At 29.4% G+C, this 19,933-nt stretch overlaps 1 protein-coding gene across 1 annotated transcript; it reads right to left on the minus strand.

Annotated features, from left to right (window-relative positions):
- Positions 1-12,834: 12,834 nt before the first annotated feature.
- LOC105622142 (leukotriene A-4 hydrolase) lies at positions 12,835-19,077 on the minus strand. Its single transcript, XM_012203575.1, has 11 exons — positions 19,035-19,077; positions 18,239-18,354; positions 18,005-18,159; positions 17,806-17,917; positions 17,609-17,677; positions 17,299-17,362; positions 17,083-17,268; positions 16,656-16,954; positions 16,213-16,461; positions 15,652-15,788; positions 12,835-12,961 (listed from the first exon to the last, which is right to left on the minus strand). The coding sequence occupies exons 1-11, from the start codon at positions 19,075-19,077 to the stop codon at positions 12,835-12,837; spliced, it is 1,557 nt and encodes a 518-aa protein (XP_012058965.1).
- Positions 19,078-19,933: the final 856 nt, after the last annotated feature.

Consider the following 19,933-nt stretch of genomic DNA (forward strand, 5'->3'; position numbering starts at 1 on the left):
CGACCCCAAGAAAGCGTGGCCAATTCTAGATTATCCTATACTGCGCAACCTTAAACAATTGCGTCGGTTTCAGAGAATGTCATCGTGATATCGTCGGTTTATTCCACAGTTTGCCATGACAAGCGAACCACTCAGTAAATTGTTAAAGAAACTAATATTGGGAATGCAGAATAATCCTTTCTATAAAATCCGTGTGTATTTGGCTTCCGCTCCGACCTTCCTAAATATTAAAACACACAGCGCTTACAAAGCGTTAACAAAGCGTTAACAAAGCGCTAAAAAAGCACATATAATCTTTTTAGCGCTTTGCAAGCACTGCTGTGCTATTTGGGTTATTGTATTCGGACTTTAACATCCCGTTTTAACCGATGCCAGTTCAATCGGATTGAGCCGTCACAGAATGTCAGTGATGTTGAAAATATAACAGGTTTGCAAGTCGCGCGTTATCCGATGCTGAGAAAAGGTATTCTGTTACCGAACAGGAATGCTTGACAGTGATGTGGGCGATACAGAAATTTAGATCGTATTTAGACCTGTTTTCACAATATATGTTATTAAAGATTAAAGGTTATCAAGCAATTTATGAATGAATTTCATTGACGAATCTCGTGGTAATAAATTTAATCTATAGGTACAAATCATATTGTGAAAACGAGTCTTAAAGGATTACTAATTAATTACTGATCATAGTAGCTTCATCATGTACGGAATTCTACCGGTAGATTAGCGCAGTAAACACTCGAACTTTTACGGCTCCTGTACACAAACCGCTTGCTGCACGGCGGAAATTGTTGCACTAACCTATAATTCTATATTCTCAAGTTGGCTCTTTGCAAAACTTCTAGAAATGATGTAATATTACTTCCGCCGCGCGGCAAAAGTTGGATTGACTTTAACTTTTGTTGCGCGGTGGAAATATTATATATCTATACGAATAAGCGAGATGTTGATTGGCTGTCGCGCCAGTTTCCGCCGCGCGGCAAGCGTTGCAGCGTTCTGTATGCAGGAGCCATTAGAATATGATTTCGAAATCATACATAGAAAGGGAGCGTTACACCATACGCCGGATCTTTTATGAATGTTCAAGAGTAACACTGAGGTCTCCACAAAAAGCATTTTTGGTCACTATAGGGAAGGCAAAACTTTTTTAAGACACGAGGAGAATCCTGTCGCAAATGTTTCCAGGAAGTTTCTTCGAATGAAAAATCTAAAATTTTTGCAGATTAGAAAATAGTAGATAATCAACTATATTTCTTAAAACCCCGCGCAGTTCTTAAAACGTCCGCGATAGTAGACGATTTAAATAAATTAATAGTATCGCAAAAATTGAGGAAGGAAGCCTTATGTGAATCGCATGACGACTCACAATCAGGATACCTAGATATCAAGAAAACTCATTATAAATTATCAATCGCTTATTACTGACCAAACATGTTACGAAATATCGGGAACTGTGATACATGTCAATGCACAAAAATCGTATAGAGCCTGGCAGGATTAATGAACCGCTGAGTTGTCGAGGCATCAAGGCTGCTTCTAGTCAGTTCTTTGTCCGGTTCGGTGTCCTACAAGATTTTAAAAAGTTCTCCTCGCTCCCCCTTTATTACTTTTATCCATATATAATAATAACAAATTTTAAACATAATTAATTCATAAATAATAAATAAATATAAAATATCAATGTATGTTATTCGTAAAGTATATCGGTATGTTTGTATTATAAATTATGTATATTGAACAATTTTTCTTGATTGGAATAAATTATTCTGTATTTTTATTTTGAATAATTAAACATAAATTGCAAAATTCACAACAAATATGATGCATCTTACATATTTTATATGTAAATGTAAATAGAAAGATACAATTTTGCGTGAAGGTGACATCTCACTTTCGAATAATTGAAAGCTCACCGAACTACGAGCAGTGGAAAGTCGCCCTCTCGCTGCGTATGGCCATCATTCAAACTTTTGTGATTTCATTATTCTTTTCTTTTATTTACTTCTTTTATTTACGTTATGAATCACTATTATTTGGTACAAATTATATACAGATATACGAGTACCTAGTCAGAGCGAAAAGAAGCACGACAAAAGAAAAACACACTTGTTTTTATCTTCTTTACGTTGATATAACACTTGCAAATTTATATTCAACTAAATAAAGAGTTTTAATGTTTTTAAATAATTATATTAAATATTAAAATGTTTTTGGCGCTAAGTTCCAAGACGCTCCTAACTTCAAGGTCCCGATGCATCACTTAGTGAGAGAGAGATTTCCAGATTTACAATAGGTTTTAAATTTTAAGCCAGTGTTTTAAGAAATTGATCAATTACAGTTGAATGAGAGGAGAATAATTGATTGTGATTCGTTCATTCTTTATGGCTTAAGGCTTAAAATTATGATTTAAGGCTTAAAAATTTGTTATAGATCCAGGCTTACCATACTTGCCGTCTAAAATCGACCTTGCAAGGTATCATGGATTGTTGCTGCAGACATATGGGTCATTACATTATCGCGAAGCAAGAAAGGATTTGCATACGTTTATAATAGTTCAGGATTTATTCACAAAGTGTATAGAGTGTCGTGCGTTAAGAGCCGTGAACAGAAAGAATATTAAAGAGATCTCATTTTCGCGCGATGGAGCCCTTCAAAATTTCTTTTGATCAATAACAGCATTGACTTCGGTAATATTGTAATATACTTTGCGAGCTTTTGCCCAAAAGAATGTATGAATTACCCACACGACAGTACTGGCTTACCATCCTCAGATCCACAAGCGAATCCTATAGAGAGAAATAATAGAGTCCTTAAGACAATGATTATCTCGTTTTTGGATTGTGATCATCGCGAATGGAATTTAACGACTTCCGCTTTGCTTATAATATGGCGTATCATTCGTCCATTGAAACATCACTCATTTTCCTGATCGGACTGCTGAGACCGAATTCAGACACAAATGTCGAAGCGCATAAAAGCCTTCAAATCATTGTATAACTGGATTATCGAAAATTTGGAGCAGGCTTACGAAAGCAGGTTACGTATTATAATCTTCGGCATGGTTGCGTTTTTAAAATTGAAGACCTAATATTGAAACGACAACACACGCTATCATCGACGACTCAGAATGTTGCTGCCAATTTATTATCGAAGTTACATAAAGTTAGTCGTACTTTATCACCGGTAATGTAAACTTTTATGAACACAGTTTTATGACAGTACATTAAATTTCATAAATTTTTATGAAAAATACATTAAATTTAATGTAATGTCATGAAATTAAGTTCAAATTGTATAACTTAAAATTTAATAAAATTTAAGAACATTTCAACATTCTAATCTGTAGATTATCGCTTATTCGCCCATTAGGTTTACAACTGATTCAATCAAGGATGTGATAGGATAGCCTTGCCAAGGCTATGTTCAGATTCTCACTCGAGTGTCACTCAGATATCACTCAGACATTCTTGTTGTTTACTCAACAGAAGGACATGATAGGAAGACACCTAGGTAGGAATCCGAACACCCTCAATTTAGATAATACTCTCTTAAGAAAAGTCCGAAAACTTAAAATCCTATCACATCCTTGATTGAATCAGTTGTAAACCTAATGGGCGAATAAGCGACAATCTACAGATTAGAATGTTGAAATGTTCTTAAATTTTATTAAATTTTAAGTTACACAATTTGAACTTAATTTCATGACATTACATTAAATTTAATGTATTTATAACTAAAAAATATATTTGTGTACATATATATAAAATTTAATATATTTTTCATAAAAATTTATGAAATTTAATGTACTGTCATAAAACTGTGTTCATAAAATTTTATTAAAAATAATTAAATTTCATAAATTTAATGTACACGTTCATTACATTTAAATTACTGTAACTTAATTTTCAATTAAATCATTCATTACTTTTAATTTCATAACCATTTAAAGGAAGCCCGTAATTTCTAACAGTGTAAGTTCCTTTAAGATAAAAATAAAAGACTGATTTGTATGTTAATTGTAGCATTCTATTAAAATCTTATTCCTCTTCTGTAATAGTGTATTACATGTTATTTGTCAATATTGTATCTTTTTGTCTTTAGATGTTATTGTTAAGTGCTTTCTTGATGTAGAATCTTGGCGAAGAGTAACTTGAGGCAGAGATAATACAAAATTGGGCAAGCTGTTAAGTTTTGTTGGAGGGGAGGGAGGGGGGGAGATGAGTCCGATAGGCGAGCTGTCTCCTTTCGCTATTTCATTAAGAAAAAAATGTTCTTTTCCTTTTCTTTTTTCTTTTTTTTTCCTGAGGATTTATAAGCATTTTGTTTTACCCGAGTGGGAGCGAGCCGAGAAAATAGCAGAATGGGAATTTTTCTCGGCTACTACGAACCACAGGGATTCTTTTGGAAATATAATTTCAGAATATTTGGAGTATCGTTCTCCATTTGTCGATATTCGGATGCGACTATTGAGATGGGAAAAGTAGCCATCATATCAAATACTCGGTCTTCCCGAATTGATGAATATTGTAGCATATTGAGAGTATTAGTAGCTGTTCGTCGAAACTTCCTCAGTTCTTTCCAGGGAAAGAGGAGTTGTGGCGTAACAATTTTTGTCCATCGCTGTCGCGATTCTGAGGAGATCTTGCGTTCTCCTGGAGGGCGAGCACACATGCGAGCATATGCTAATTATAATTATAATTATTTGTTTTATTAATCTGTTTATTAAATTACTTTTTCGAGCAAAAAAGATTTCGTTCCGTGTATCAAATCATCAAATATCTATTTTATTGTATGGAGGCGATTACAGCACGTCTATACACATTAAAATCTCGCAGCAAACTCTATCATCTTTTCTTCTCGAGACATGTTATTGAGCGTTTTCTCCTTCGAGATCCTTCTCCTAGCATCTAAATATTTTTCTCATCCATCTTTATCGATCTTGTTTATATTGCTTTTTAGTTATTCCTATCAGTTGAATATGTTCAAACTTTGGGTTACAATTATATGTTATACAATTACTAATTCCAAGTATTACAATTGCAGCAGTTAAATATCTCTATTGCGAAAGATCTGAAGGAATTTCTACCTCACTACTACCTCACTACGAGAAACCTATATAAAAGAAAAATTTAAATGTCCCTATTGTCTTGAGTCGCGAATACATGTGACGAGTATGTGTGCATTATACCAACATTTCGAGCCGTCTCGCATATTCGGCTACAAGAATCATGGACGATTGCCACAGGTGGTTGCGTTATTTTTCTATATTTTCATCATCTCACTATCGGAAGAAGGGAAAATCCGTCTACATGAAGAGAAGAGGTGCCACTTCTTCCAAGAGCCCACTACACGCAAGTCGTATTATTCGATATTTCTTTTGCAACATTTTTTGTCGTTTAGAGCCCTGTGACTATCACACAATATTTATAGAAATTATGGGAAGAAGGAGCTTTCTGAATAAGTTGTATTTTCCTTCAATCGAGAACTGAGATTATCAGGAGCGAGAATGGAACGTGGGTACTATTTCGCCTGAAAGAAAGACGGTAATATCTGCCGTGACGAGGCATTCATTTAACATCCCGATATAATTAAGCATCCGTAGGAGACGGCCTACAATAAAGAAGTTTCTTTCTGATTTGGAATACACGTCACAGCGTACAAGGAAGATTTGCCTGATTCGCAAGGTCGCGTAAACGATAAGGATCAATAGACGCGTGACTTGATCCTGGTTAGAAAGAGTCCCAGTGATCTGCGTGGATTGGCACTCATATTGTGGTCAAGTCAGCAATTTGTGTAGAAAGACACACGATCTCAAGAATGAGCGCATTCAAATCGGACAAAAAACAGTTAGCCTGCTCGATCGCCGAGTGATTGAATGTGATTAGGATTTAAATAACAACCAATCATGTTTATTTGCTTAGCGAATAGGTTAGCCGCTTTATCGACTTGAATGCGCCCAATAAAATTATCGAGGAACAGAGTAGCGGATACCAGAGAAAGCGGGGAGACCAGCATCGGTCGGAGACGATTTCGCTAATTTTATAAAGCCGTCGATTGCGAAGTTCTTGCGTCTGGTAGATCGCATGTTAAGAATCATAGAGATTTAGAACTGCCTAGGAACATTATAGATACTTGCTAGTATAAAGAGATTTGTGAATGAATGCCATCTGCTCGAACGTTCTTTTTGAAGAAAATATGAATTGCTGAGTCATGCTCGCCCCTTGTCACAGCCGAATCACCTTTTGTTATGTAATTATACATCAAGAATAGCTTTAATTTGCAAAGCGATATTCTATATGTCGCGTAATTACTTCTTCACGTTATATACTTAGTGATACGAATTTCCTGACTTCCCAGTCAGAAATAATTTCTCAAAAAGAAATCGTTTCAATGTCAAAAATAAAAGTCGAAAGTTTTCGAAATTTCTATTGATTTCGATGGATTTTTGACTCCAATTTCAATTAATTTTCGAGTTGGAAATAAAATCTTGAATTGATCTAGTCAGCATAAAAATACTAGTGTCACTAATGCAATAAATAAATTCGACAAGTAGTGTCACTAATAGTGAAGAAAATTTCATTAAAATTTCATTGAAATTTTATTGTGAAAATAAGTATTATTGATTAGCATCATATTTCAGAGGACAAATACATACACGACAAAATTATAATAAAAAAAATTTATTTTGTGAATTCGAGAACTAATTTTGATGCACTCACGCGGTCACCCATCCGAATCTCTACTTATCATGCTTCATTTCTGTGACGGGAACTGCTCCTTCGAAGAACCATGAATATTTATAATGCTAATGAATGTATAGTTGTAACATATTTATTCAAAGAAATTTGTGAAAGAGATGGAACACATAAAAAAAATATAATTGTATAAAATATTAAATATAGTAGTAATGTACATATCTCTGATAATATCTCTGATAATAACTTGTTTTTAATAATACTGTAAAATATTATTTTTATTAGCTGAAATAATATTATTGCTCTAATGATATATATATATATATATATATGTGTGCGTGCGTGCGCGCGCGCGCGCGTGTGTGTGTGTGTGTGTGTCTGTGTGTCTGTGTGTCTGTGTGTATCTTTTTCTCTAATAAATTTTTTATACAAATATTACAATTAGAAGTAGTTCTATATTACGTCGTCATATACTACTACAGTAGTAACACTACTGGCTCAGCATTGACATTTGCATATCAGTAGTAATACTACTGCAGTAGCAGTGACAGTAGTATTGTTATACTTCCAAATGATATTGGAAACTTGTATGATAGACCAACATTTAAATTTCATTAATTTAAAAATTAAAATCGTTTCGATATTGAGAGAAGAACTAGAATTAGAGGCTAGACTAGAATTAGTCTAGCTAGACTTTGATAAAGTCGATGATATATTTTTCATTGATTTCTTGCTCATTTATGGTAAGAGACAGCTAATAGATTGTCAGCATTTATGGTAAGAGACATTATTCCCTGAAATTCCTCAAAAGTAATAAGATTATATTAAACTACAAAGTACAAATAAAAATATTATTCAGCAGGAATAGAATAATAAAATAAGATATAAAGAATTACTAGAAAAAAAAATGTAGATTTTATCGACACTTGTAAAAAATGTTCCGATTCGTATAAAAAAATTCCACAATTTTTTAAAAAGTTATAAAATTATTTATAAATTCTGAAAAATTTTGAGAAAGTTTTTATGATTAAAGCGATATTGCAATTGTCGAAATGAAATCGAAAAAAATATCGATTCGACCTTTGAACGAAGATATTCAAAATATAAGATTACGTACCACATATTTATATCAAAAATATTAAAAATGTATCAAACTCTCATTGCACTCTCTACATAATTTTTTATCACTCGAAAATGTTGAAATTTCAATGCAAGTTTCGAATCGATAACTTTTTCATCGTAACGAAGAACTATTTCTGATTGGGTTGCGAGTATTACATCTTTGTTCTTTCAACATAATTGCTAACATCTAGAAAGCGCGATTATTGAATGATATTCCGAGCTCAAATAATACCGGAATCTTATAATTCTGCTCAATCGTATATTGAATTTCGTTATTTTCGCCATGGATACCGAACCCCGAACAATCAGGCTCAAAAATTATATTGGGTTGTCCGGAAAGTGCCGACTAACCTATATAATTTAATAAATACTCAAATTTAAATTTTCTGCGTTTAAATTTTCCTTCAACATCGGCACGAACTTTCCAAACAACCCAATATTTTATAAAGATATATATCTTGACGTTTGCAGAATATATTTGTTACTCTATTTTCCTTATTAATTTATGTGCAGTTCTTTCAGTCATCTCTCTCTTACGACATTTTTTCCATCTATACGAACCACTCCCTCTACAAATTTCGGCTGAGCATTTGGATTCCGCCCGTCGCGAACAATAATTGCTAGTAAATATTACGGATTAAATAAAAATTATCGAAAGAGTGGCACGCTCTCTGGCGTATTTGGTGACAATCTATAACAATTTGCTAAAGATCAGCTTGTCAAGTCTTAAATTAAGATAGTTCAGTTAAGGGCATTCTACAATGAGTTGCAAACAATGTTGCCAGTTGAAACGTTTATTGCGACAATCAATCATAAATAATACCATTAACGCTTCTAATTGATTATCACAACAAACGTTTCAATGCATTGTAGAATGCCCTTAACTGAACTATCTTAATTCTTGGCAATTCAACTGATCTTGCAATATGAGGGATCACCCTCCTTTAGCTTGACATATGTTATCAAGGTCCCTTATATTGCATATTTACAGTTATTCAGAAAAATCTAATAGAGAACGCGACGAAGTTGTGTCGTTGCTTGCGAATTTTAATTAATTAAATTGTGACGCGCAGTCACAATTTAATTAAATAATACAGTTTTAAAAAATAATGCAGGAATGTATGTGTATTTTTTTATCATGATGTTCAGGAAAATCTGACTAAATAAAAATTCTAATTTTCAGGATTTATCCATTGATTAATTTTTATTATTTAATTAATTTTCATCTATTCGCGCAATATTGTATGCTTTATATTCAAATAGGATTTTATATGAATAAATTAAAATATTAACAAATTTGTAATAGTATTATTTATTGCTTTATAAATAATATTAAATGATCATTCCGTTAACACAAACGATTTTTCTTATTACTACATTCTATTTTAAACATTAAATTCAAATTTTCTATTGATAATTTATTGCATCTTTAAGAGAAGATTTATACCCAAATACAATTTTCTTATTATTTTTTTCTTTCTTCATGCTTTGGTTTTTGTAGATTATGTATAATAAAAGAATGATAAATTCCAGGTCAGCTCTGAAATTTTAGTTTTCCAGAAATTTTTCAAAATATAATAAAAATTCCAGTATAATTCCAGAATTCAAGAACCGTTGAACTTTTATATTTATGTATTATATTTATGTTAAACATTATTATCTAGCAACATCATTTTTGATATCTTTATTTAATCAGAATTAGCAATTTACCATGGCGTTTAAATCGTCGAGAGCTCTCATTCTAATGTTTCTGTATGTCTTATAAATAAAACTAAATAAAACTAAACTCTCTTACAATTCTTCTATGAATAAACATATTAAAACATTTATTCAATCATGAATAAATCATGAATGCTAATAATTTGCGCGCGTAACTAAATTCCAATCCAACTGCGAAAAATATTTTGAGAGATTGAACTGATCAAAGAAATATCTCCATCGAGTAAAATTGACGACACGAATATTATGCACAAATATTTTATTTCGAAATATGGAACACTTGGCAGGAGCATATATCAAAAGCACGACTCTACATACAATATAATAATAACAAAATATATATGAAATAATAATAAAAAAATAAAGTTGATAATCCGCAAATATATAACAAATAAATTTAAACAAACAATTCAGTTGATATTTTACTCCATGATAATATTCATATAAATTTTCGATAGTCTGCAGTATTGCTTCAATTCCGAACCTCTTAAATGACTTCGCACTTAATCCATATATTTATTTTCAGTCTATACACCGATTTTTGAATTCTTTTGTAGCGATATATATTTTAAGACACCTATAACAGACAATAATAACTACCGCATAAGATGATATTGATATCGTTTGAGAAAACTTGTACACACATGAAATTACTGTCATATTTTTCAAAGACGCAGACATTAAAACTCTGAAATCCAGTAGTATGTAAACCTAATAAATGTAAAATGTACATTAATAAAAATTAAATAGAGAAATCTTACAGATTTTTTACAGATTTTACGGTGCTAGCATATCAAAGTGGCAATCTAATTTAATTTGAGTGAATTGTTATTAATATAAAGTTATACAATCCCTTCCCCTCCCCGTTATGTAACTACATAAAGAATCGGAAATAAAGGCTCTATCGGTCAAGCTAGATTTTTAGTGCTAACATAATTCTGAGTTTATATACTACATATTTTCAATCCCCCAAACTGCTCACCGAATTTTATTTTTAATCTCGAAACGTAATTTTAACAGAACTATCACAAATTAAAACAATTTAATTATATTGGTGTTCGTAGGCATCTTAGATTAATGTTAATCTAAAAAATTAGTCTGTTGCTGATAAGCATATCAAAAATTATTATTGTTTCACTTTTTATTGTGTTGCAAATTTAAAAGTAATCAGTGTGCAATTATTATTTAAAATAAATTTATTTAAATGCATATATAGAGATATTATTCCAACATCTGACTTTGACCATAAGTCGCGCTTCTCTTACTAGTTGAGAGAAATTTTATTTTAATTTAATTAAATCTAAGAAAATATAGATCTAAGAAAATATAGATGTATGTTTATAAATGTATATTTTCATGTATGTGTTATCTTCACTATATTTTCTTCATTAATTTTTTATTATGCTTATCAATAGCATCAATAACATTTAATCAGACATCAACAAAATGTTTCTACTCTTGTATATATAAATAAATATAAAATTTACATAAAATTTAACATTTGATTAAATCTTTACTTTTGTAAAATACGTAGATTTCACAGATGATGTATCCTAACAAGGAAATGTGAATTGAACATATAAAAATTTTTATACAATACATACTGTGATGTGGAAAATAGATTCTTTTATAGTTTTACTTTGTTGTTTTATAGTTTACCTTGTTGTTAGATATAGAAAAGTAATAAAAAACAAATTTGGACTAATGAGAAGCACGAATGGAGGTGAATAAAATTTTTACAAATAAATTTGTTAATCCATACGAAGTATTGATCATTTTTATTTGAAATCTTGAAAAATCTTGAATGTTTTAATTCTTTTTAGAATCTTCAGCAGCAAATTAATATAAAATGTATCATAAAATGTGATTAATTGTGAATATTAATATATCATCCAAAGTTTCATGATGAGATTTGGCGATTGTGTGGATTATACTACAGTTTTGTAGTATAACCTACGACTCTACCTTGACTGTTCGCGAAATCTAATATGGATTAAGAAGATTGCTGATGAATTCTTCATATAGGTTAACAAATTTATTTGTAAAAATTTTATTCACCCCTCCGTTTGCGCTGATTCTCATTAGCCTAGATTTAGTTTGATTTTAGATTTTTTTTTATTTATATTTTATTTATATTTTAAAGAGAGAGAGAGTTTGTTACATATTTATTTTTACAATAGAAAAGAATATATATCATCCGCAATTTGTACAGGTTAGCCAATATAATGCAAAAGAGTTTGGACTTATTTCATATTTATATATGAATTTTACATCTGAAAATATTAGCATTGCATTATCTATATATCAATTATTATATCTATAATTTTTAACATCAGTTTATTAGATATATTGTTAATGTATACTTTAAAAAAATATTTTATATTTACTGAATGTTATGATTTTGATGTATATTTGTCAGTCTATAATAGGTAATAGAATGGTAAATTTACTTCCAAAAAATATGACAACGTCCAATTTGATAAATTAAATTAAATTCAGTACAAAAATCTATGACAATTGATATAATAAATTTGTAACTATCTAAAATCTAATTCATATTACATATTAATGAACAACAAATAATATTCCTGTATAAAACAGAAGAAAATGTTTACTCACTTATTGTGATAGTTGAAGATTGCAACTTTGGATAGTCAATATTGCTTTGCTTTTAAGAATCTTTTGTACATTCCATTTTAAATCATTATATTAATTACAATGTATTAATTACTGCCAGGTCTAATTTCAAATTTACAAAAAATACAAATACATTTAAATAATGATTAAGGATATATAAATAATAACCATAAAGATTATGTAACAAGCATAACATATTAAAATAATTTATGTTAATTAATGGTATTATTTTTACAATAAAAATAATTTTGAGAGTTTTATACAATACTTTATCTTTATTGTTTTATATATAAAGTTGTTTTATTTAAAAAATGTAAATTTAAAAAAATAAAGCGTTGCAATCTAATAAATATATGAAATGATATCTTAAGTTTGAAAATTATGGATTATTAAAGTTCTAAGTACATGCAACAGTTGTTGCTTTTGTTATTAAGATATAAAAAACAAATTAAGAAAATTTCTCCCAGTTTATTGGGTTTATTTGTTCAAAAAGTCATTGCGTTTTTTTCATTTGATTTTCAGGTGTGTTTATTTAATATACGTAATGAACATTAATCAATGATATATTGGCCGTTTTGTTCGATGATCTTCTGCCATCTCCCGGGCAACTTTATAATACCACGTTCATAAAACTTCCCATCCTTCTCTGCGAGAAACTTGTCTACTGTTTGATGAGATCTTCAGAAGCACACGTTTTACCATTCAAGGAGTTTTGCAAGGAGCGAAAGAGATGGAAGTCTGACGGTGCAAGAACTGGGCTATACGGTGGATGTGGTAACACATCCCAACTATGTTGCAACAATTTTGCCGAGTAACCAAACTTGTATATAGTCTCGCATTGGCGTGGTGAAACACCACATTCTTACGATTGATTAGCGGGACGTTTCTGTGCGATGGCATCACTTAATTTCTACAGCTGCTCACAGTAGACATCGGAATTAATAATTTTGTTCTTTGGAAGTAGCTCATAGAAGACTGATCCCTTCCATTCCCACCACATTGACAGCATTATCTTCTTTTGGTGGATCTCCACCTTTGCTTGCCTTTCCGATGCTTCACCTCGCCTACTCCAACTTCTTTTTCGGCTGACATTGTTGTAAACAATTCATTTTTTGTCGCCCGTGATCATATGCTTTAAGAACGGTCCCACCAGATACAGAGCATGGATCTTCGAATCATGAATATTCGGCCATGATGTTGATGTTGAGATCAATAGCAACGATTGACCGGGCTTAGCGTAGTATTTTTTCTTCTTGAGTTGTCGTAGAATATCCACTTCTCATCTCCAGTCACAATCCGATGCAAAAAAAACCTTTTCTCTGTCTTTGAATCAACTTCGCAAGTGAAAAATCGCCTTTCAACGTCTCGGTTTCAGTTCATAAGGCACCTAATTTCCTTATTTTTGAATCATTCCCATGGCTCTCAATCGTACAAAAACGGCTTGTTGAGTTACCCCCAATGATTCTGCAAGCTCCTCTTGCGTTTGACTCTGATCTTCTTCGAGTAATGCCTCTAATTCTTTGTCTTCGAATTTTTTTGGCTGTCCAGAGCGAGGCTTGTCTTCAACGCTGAAATCTCCATCCTTGAAACGTCGAAACCATTCCCTACATGATTTATCAGTTGGAGCAGTGTCACCATAAACTTCGACAAGCATTCGATGGACTTCAGCCGCACTTTTCTTCCAATTAAAGCAAAAAATCAAAACCTCCCGCAAATGCTGCTTGGTTAACACAAAATTCGATATTTCACAGTAAAAATCAAGGTTTTTGTATGAGAACTCGAAACGATATAAACTGAATATTATTAGCAGATGTTTTACCTCTCTGAAACCGCCAAAATCAGTTGTCACTATGAATCATTCACAACAGCTGAAGCAATCTTTAGGGAAACGGATCGAACTAATTTGTACTCCCAATATATGTATGAGGAAGATTATTTTTATAGATCTACTTACATCTAATAATTTATTTCTAGTGTATAAATTTACCACAAAACAAATAATTTTAAAGATACTTTATTAGCAATTGAAAGCAGCGATCAATTATTAATAGCTGCTCAAAAAAAAGCAATGAATATTTAATAAAAATTGATCCTCTGGCTCTCAATTATATTATGAATATAATGATAAATGAAAAATATATCAATAAAGCGATATGTATTATGAATTTTATTTAAATGAAGAAGGCAAATATTCAGACGCATGTCCAAAAACATGACATAAGACATCTTTAAAACTCAATTTTAGACTTTTTGTTGTTTAGATAATTACTTTTACTAATAACTTTTACTTTAAAATATTATAGGAGATCTCTCTCTTTCAGATGAGATGCAAAATGCAAATTATGCGATTAATTAAAGAGAAAACATTGAGAATTCATATCTACGATTTGATTTCCTTGTCAAGAGCTTATTATTTAAGTTGAAACAATTTATATATTATATATATATATAGAATCTATATATAAATCTTTATTAGGAAAATGAATTTTAACGAACAATTTCTGCAGATTTACCTTTATGTAATACAATAAATTACATACACTGATAGAATTGCAATTAATTTAAGTAACATGTAACGAAAACTTATGATTATGAGATAATTGAAAATGAATGGTTTAACTAAAAATTAATGTTAAATGTAATGAACATATGCATTAAATTTTATGCAAATACATAAAATTTTATGGAATGTATTAAATACATTAAATTTCATAAAATTTTATAAAAAGTATTAAATTTCATGTACACCTAAACAAATGTATATTTACAGTTACAAATACATTAAATTTAATATAATGTTATTAATGTTATTACATTTAATTATTATTACATTTAATGTTATTATATTTAACGTTGTAAAATGAAATTCAACTTGTGTAATTTAAAAGTTAATTTAAAAGTTAACGTTATGCATTAATTAACGTTAAATAATATTTTAACAGTGTGGTGTTCTGCAGTATGCAACATATGTATTTTTTATTTTCACATAAATTTAGACGTCTTTTAACGAGTCAAAAGTTATCGTTATGCATCATTGTGAACTGAGTTGCTTTTAATTGCTGGCTCTGCAACTCAGATAAAACAACTTTTATATTTCAAATTATGAATTACTTTTATATTATTATTACTAATTATAATTGTACAAAGTTTTTTAAAATATAAAGAGAAATTTGTATCTATTATATTATATTATTATATTTGTATCTATTATATTATATTGTTTATAAAAGTTTAATATTTTTGAACATTTTTTTCTTTATAATGAATAAGTTATTTTATTTTTTGTAGTTATTAATGATTTACCTGTCAAAAGAAAAATTAAATTATTTGTTCATTAAATAAATATCAATGTTTCGAGAATAGAATTGATGTTAATTTGTTCCGAGTGTAAGACAACATTTTTTCTTGATTTTTTTTAAATATTTCGCTCAATGTAAAATGATATTCTGGCAATTCAAGTATATAATTGAATATATGCCACGCATAATGTGACGAGCAAAACTGAACAACAAAGTCCAGAGCGTCTAGAATTTTTTCGTGCCAATGAACTTTAATGCACAATAGCAACCAAAGAAATCTGCGAAATATGTTTTCCATTATTAATTTTAAATCAATCTATACATAGATATGCATATTTACCGTATTTGATAACTTTTATTTTCAAAACAATGAATTTTTAATAATAAATTCATTTTTTTCACGTTCAAATACTTATACATATAATGTATAAGTATGTTTAAAAATATTATTTCTTCAATATTACAAAGATCCTTTTTTTTATATAAAATAGATATAAAAGGAGGATCATCATTAATATTATCATCCCATCTGGCCCATGTTATTGCTAATTTGAAGCACTCTATTTCCCATGTGGTATCACGATCTATATTGGTACGTTTATAAGGAATATTATAGAACCATAAGTTCCAATCAATATATTTTAACTAAAATAACATAAAATTTATTATTTGTAATACTAAAATATTAAGCCTATATATATAATTTATTTGTATAAAGAATATATTACCTTTTTATTCACTATTTTAGCAAAATACTTATTCAAATACTCCTTCCAATCATCCGTCTTTATACTTTTGTATGCGAAATTATAAAAATAAGATTTAAGAAATTCTTCGAATATTAAAGATCCTCCTAAGTTAGTCTCTAGGTTGTCTAAAAACATACATCCTAATTCGTAGGGTACATGTCTAATGAAGTTTATAGGCAACAAACCAGTCAAATCGGGTACTAAGTTTTTTAATGAGTTGGTCTCACTTGATATGTCTATCTATAATATAATTTAGAATCTATAATAATCTATAATATAATTTAGAAAATAATACAGAAGAAATGTGTTTATTTAATTATGTGTAAAAAGATTCTGTAATCTGGTATCATATAAAATATTTTGTAATCTGATATCATATACGATATTACTTATTAATTTTATTCCATTAGTTTTAATCAAAATTAATACTTTACCATCCTATTCAAATCGAGATATGATAATTTTTTGTAAAATAACTGCGTTTCATTAAGCGTCCATATTTTGCAAATGATTTTCCTGCCAACAAACATGCTGAAACTTTTATGTAGCCAGAAATGATTATAATTTGTACATGTAACTAAATGTCCTGCCCAGCTTTGTGCGATATTTAGAGCGAGTGAACTGATACTACAATCATCTCCGTAAAGTAAATTTGATGAAAAAAATGTTATGCATGGACATTCTATTTCGAAATGGCCGAGACATGGTGGAAGAACACATATATCGTATCTATCTAAAGATATCATTTTAAGTATTGCATAATAATAAAAGAGAAGATTGATAATTCACAAAATAATAAATTTCTTTTTATACAAAAACTTAAATAAATTAATAATAAATAATTTAATTGATATTTTATACCCCAAAAATAAGATCCACACAAATCTTCAGCAGTCTCCAACATCTTTTCAATTACGCCTGTACGAAATGTATAGACAGCTTCGTTAATAAATTTCTTCTCAGCAAACACATTGCTTCTTATACTAAGATGTTTTTTCTGTAGTGAACCTACAGCAATAATTACTGCGTAAGATGCTACTTGTTTCGCTTGAAGAAAATTATATAGATTTACCTCCGAATTTTTAAATACATTTTGCGAAAGTGCAGACATTACAACTGTGAAATCTTTTGGCACTATAATCTAAAAAATGAAATATATATATCAATAAAAATTAAATGAATACTTTATTTATTAATTAAAATAGTTTATAAGAAAAAAGAATAAATATTATTATATACATTTATCATCATACATTTAATTTTTTCCACTGATACATTTTATTTTTTCGTAAATTTGTATTATTTTTATTAATAATATTAATAATAATCAATCATGTTTTTATATAAATGTGTAAAATACACATACTATCTACATTTAAATTTTTACCGTAGCAGTGTACGAAAATTTGACAGATGGTGTATCTTGGCAGGGAAATACTGCTCTAGCGAATGTTAACTGAAACAACAAGAAGTTTTTATACAATCTGCGTTGATCAATTTTATTTAATTAATTTACCTTGTTATTAGACAATAGGAAAGGATGTGTATCATCGGCAGTTGATCAATTTTATTTAATTAATTTACCTTGTTATTAGACAATAGGAAAGGATGTGTACCATCGGCAGTTTGTGCAGGTGTTAGCCAATATAATGCAGGTGAGTCTGGACTTGTTTCATATTCAATTTGAATTTTACATCTGAAAGTAACGTACTATTAAAGATGTACTCAATTCTTGCACCAATAATTTTTAGTAATTGTATTTTTTTTAATGTTTTATATTCACGTAGGCTTAAAATCACTGTATTCTTCTTCAGTTTTTGGTAACTGTACGGTAAATGAGCTTCCAACAATATGTTGATGTCCAATAGAATATTCTAAAAATGCTTCGGTAACAGGATTTGTGACACGTTTTATGACAAGTGCATAATTATCTAAAATCTAATTAAAGCGATATTACATATTAATACCACATATTACCAAATCAAAATTTTGCTCAATATAATAGGCATCTACTCACTATTTCTGTAATTGAATGTTTTTTTTTTTCTATAGTCAAAATCGCTTTTCCTTTAAGAACTGTTCGATAAAAATCTACATATAGTTCCAAATGAATGTTAGTTACACGTGCAAATTCTAGTAATCAGAAAGTAATAAATATTAAAAAATGTTTAATAAGTAATAATATATATAAAACACAATGTGCGTAAATATCAATACACACCAGAAAATAATATATTGTAATTAAAATTATTATAACACAATATTATAATGTTTTTAAAATACAAATAAACATCCGATTTTTGTGCTAAATATAAAATATTTTATATATTTAAGAAAATTAACAATAAAATGTCAATTAATTAAATTCATGAAAGATTAATTTAATTTTTTTTAATGTAAATTATTAAAGCTTAAAAGTTTAAAGGTATATATACGATATTTCATCTTTCGAACCTTAATGAATTCTACAAATATACTTTACTATATCTCTTTTAAGAAAAAAATAAATTAATGAATAAAATTATAATTCTAAACAGAATCGTAAGGCTTGTAACATATTCCTGTAAGACTTGTAAGAATTTTTAAGTGCTTATACCTTTATGCAATCTTTTTATAGACAGCTTCTTACTAGTCATAAAATTTACAAAAAAATTTGTAAATATTTACAAATAATTATACGTTTTACAATATATGCAATATATGCAATTAGAATATTAGTCATCACTTTTTACAAGTTTTACGAGAACAGATTACGAGTCTTATGATTCTGCTTAGAATTGACCCATAAGTAAGCTAATTAAATAATTAATTACCTGGTCTTGAAAAGGAGTGCGGATCTCCAGGAGATAAAGCCATTTTTAAATATTCACACGTTATAGCCTCTTCAAGTAATATTCGATAATGAAAATCTTTAAACATATAAACTGACTATAAGGACACAGTATAGTTTCTCCTACTTTTATCCATTTTTCTCTGTTTGACAACATCATTTGTTTATTACAATTCAGATAGCTAAACTAACTATGAATACCACGTAATGATTTTGTATGGATACGTTTGACACAAATCAAATTCACAATATATATACGCAGTTTATTTTATTTTATTTTACAGAAGCCAAAGGAATGGGAAATTTTTTCTCCTCATTTATTGGCGGATAGCGAAAAAATGTATTGATATGGATTTGACACACATTATTGTAGAGCGCAACTTCTTTGATGCTATTTAGTAAACTTGAAATGGTAAACGTGTATTTATGAAATTGTACTATAAAAATGATGATTGTATTATTTTAAAAATAGTGATTGTATCCAAATAATAGGTATTTATAATATATTTTTATAATATATAATTATATATTATATAATATATAATATATAATTTTACAAAAAGTGTATTGTTCGTCATTTCAAAATGTGTATGTTTGCTGAATGGCAGACCTAGATTAAGAGTGGGGAGGGGGAAAGAGGAGGCTTAGGGAGATACAGTCTCAGTCTTTTTTTAGGGGGCCTCTTAGCCTTAACTTAAAATTGTGTTTCATCGATAAAAATAAATAATTGAATGAAAATAAACAATTAAAAATTTCAATTTTGCATTTCTCGTACAATAAAACACACAATATAACACATAATATTCACACACGACGACTGACACTAGATAATATCGTCATTGGCATTATTAGCAATAGAGAGCGAACTACTGAAAAATCTTG

This window comes from Atta cephalotes (genome assembly GCF_000143395.1).
Source record: "Atta cephalotes unplaced genomic scaffold scaffold00040, whole genome shotgun sequence".
In the NCBI taxonomy this organism is placed as follows: Eukaryota; Metazoa; Arthropoda; class Insecta; order Hymenoptera; family Formicidae; genus Atta; species Atta cephalotes.

Bases quoted from the DNA above. Each gene is read 5' to 3' on its own strand.
- LOC105622142 (XM_012203575.1), bottom strand. From the start codon at position 19,077: ATGGCTTTATCTCCTGGAGATCCGCACTCCTTTTCAAGACCAG. The intron at 17,918-18,004 runs GTGAATATAAAA...CGTTACTTTCAG, and splicing joins TACAGTGATTTTAAGCCTAC to ATGTAAAATTCAAATTGAAT. The intron at 17,678-17,805 runs GTAAATTAATTA...TTGTTGTTTCAG, and splicing joins TCCTATTGTCTAATAACAAG to TTAACATTCGCTAGAGCAGT.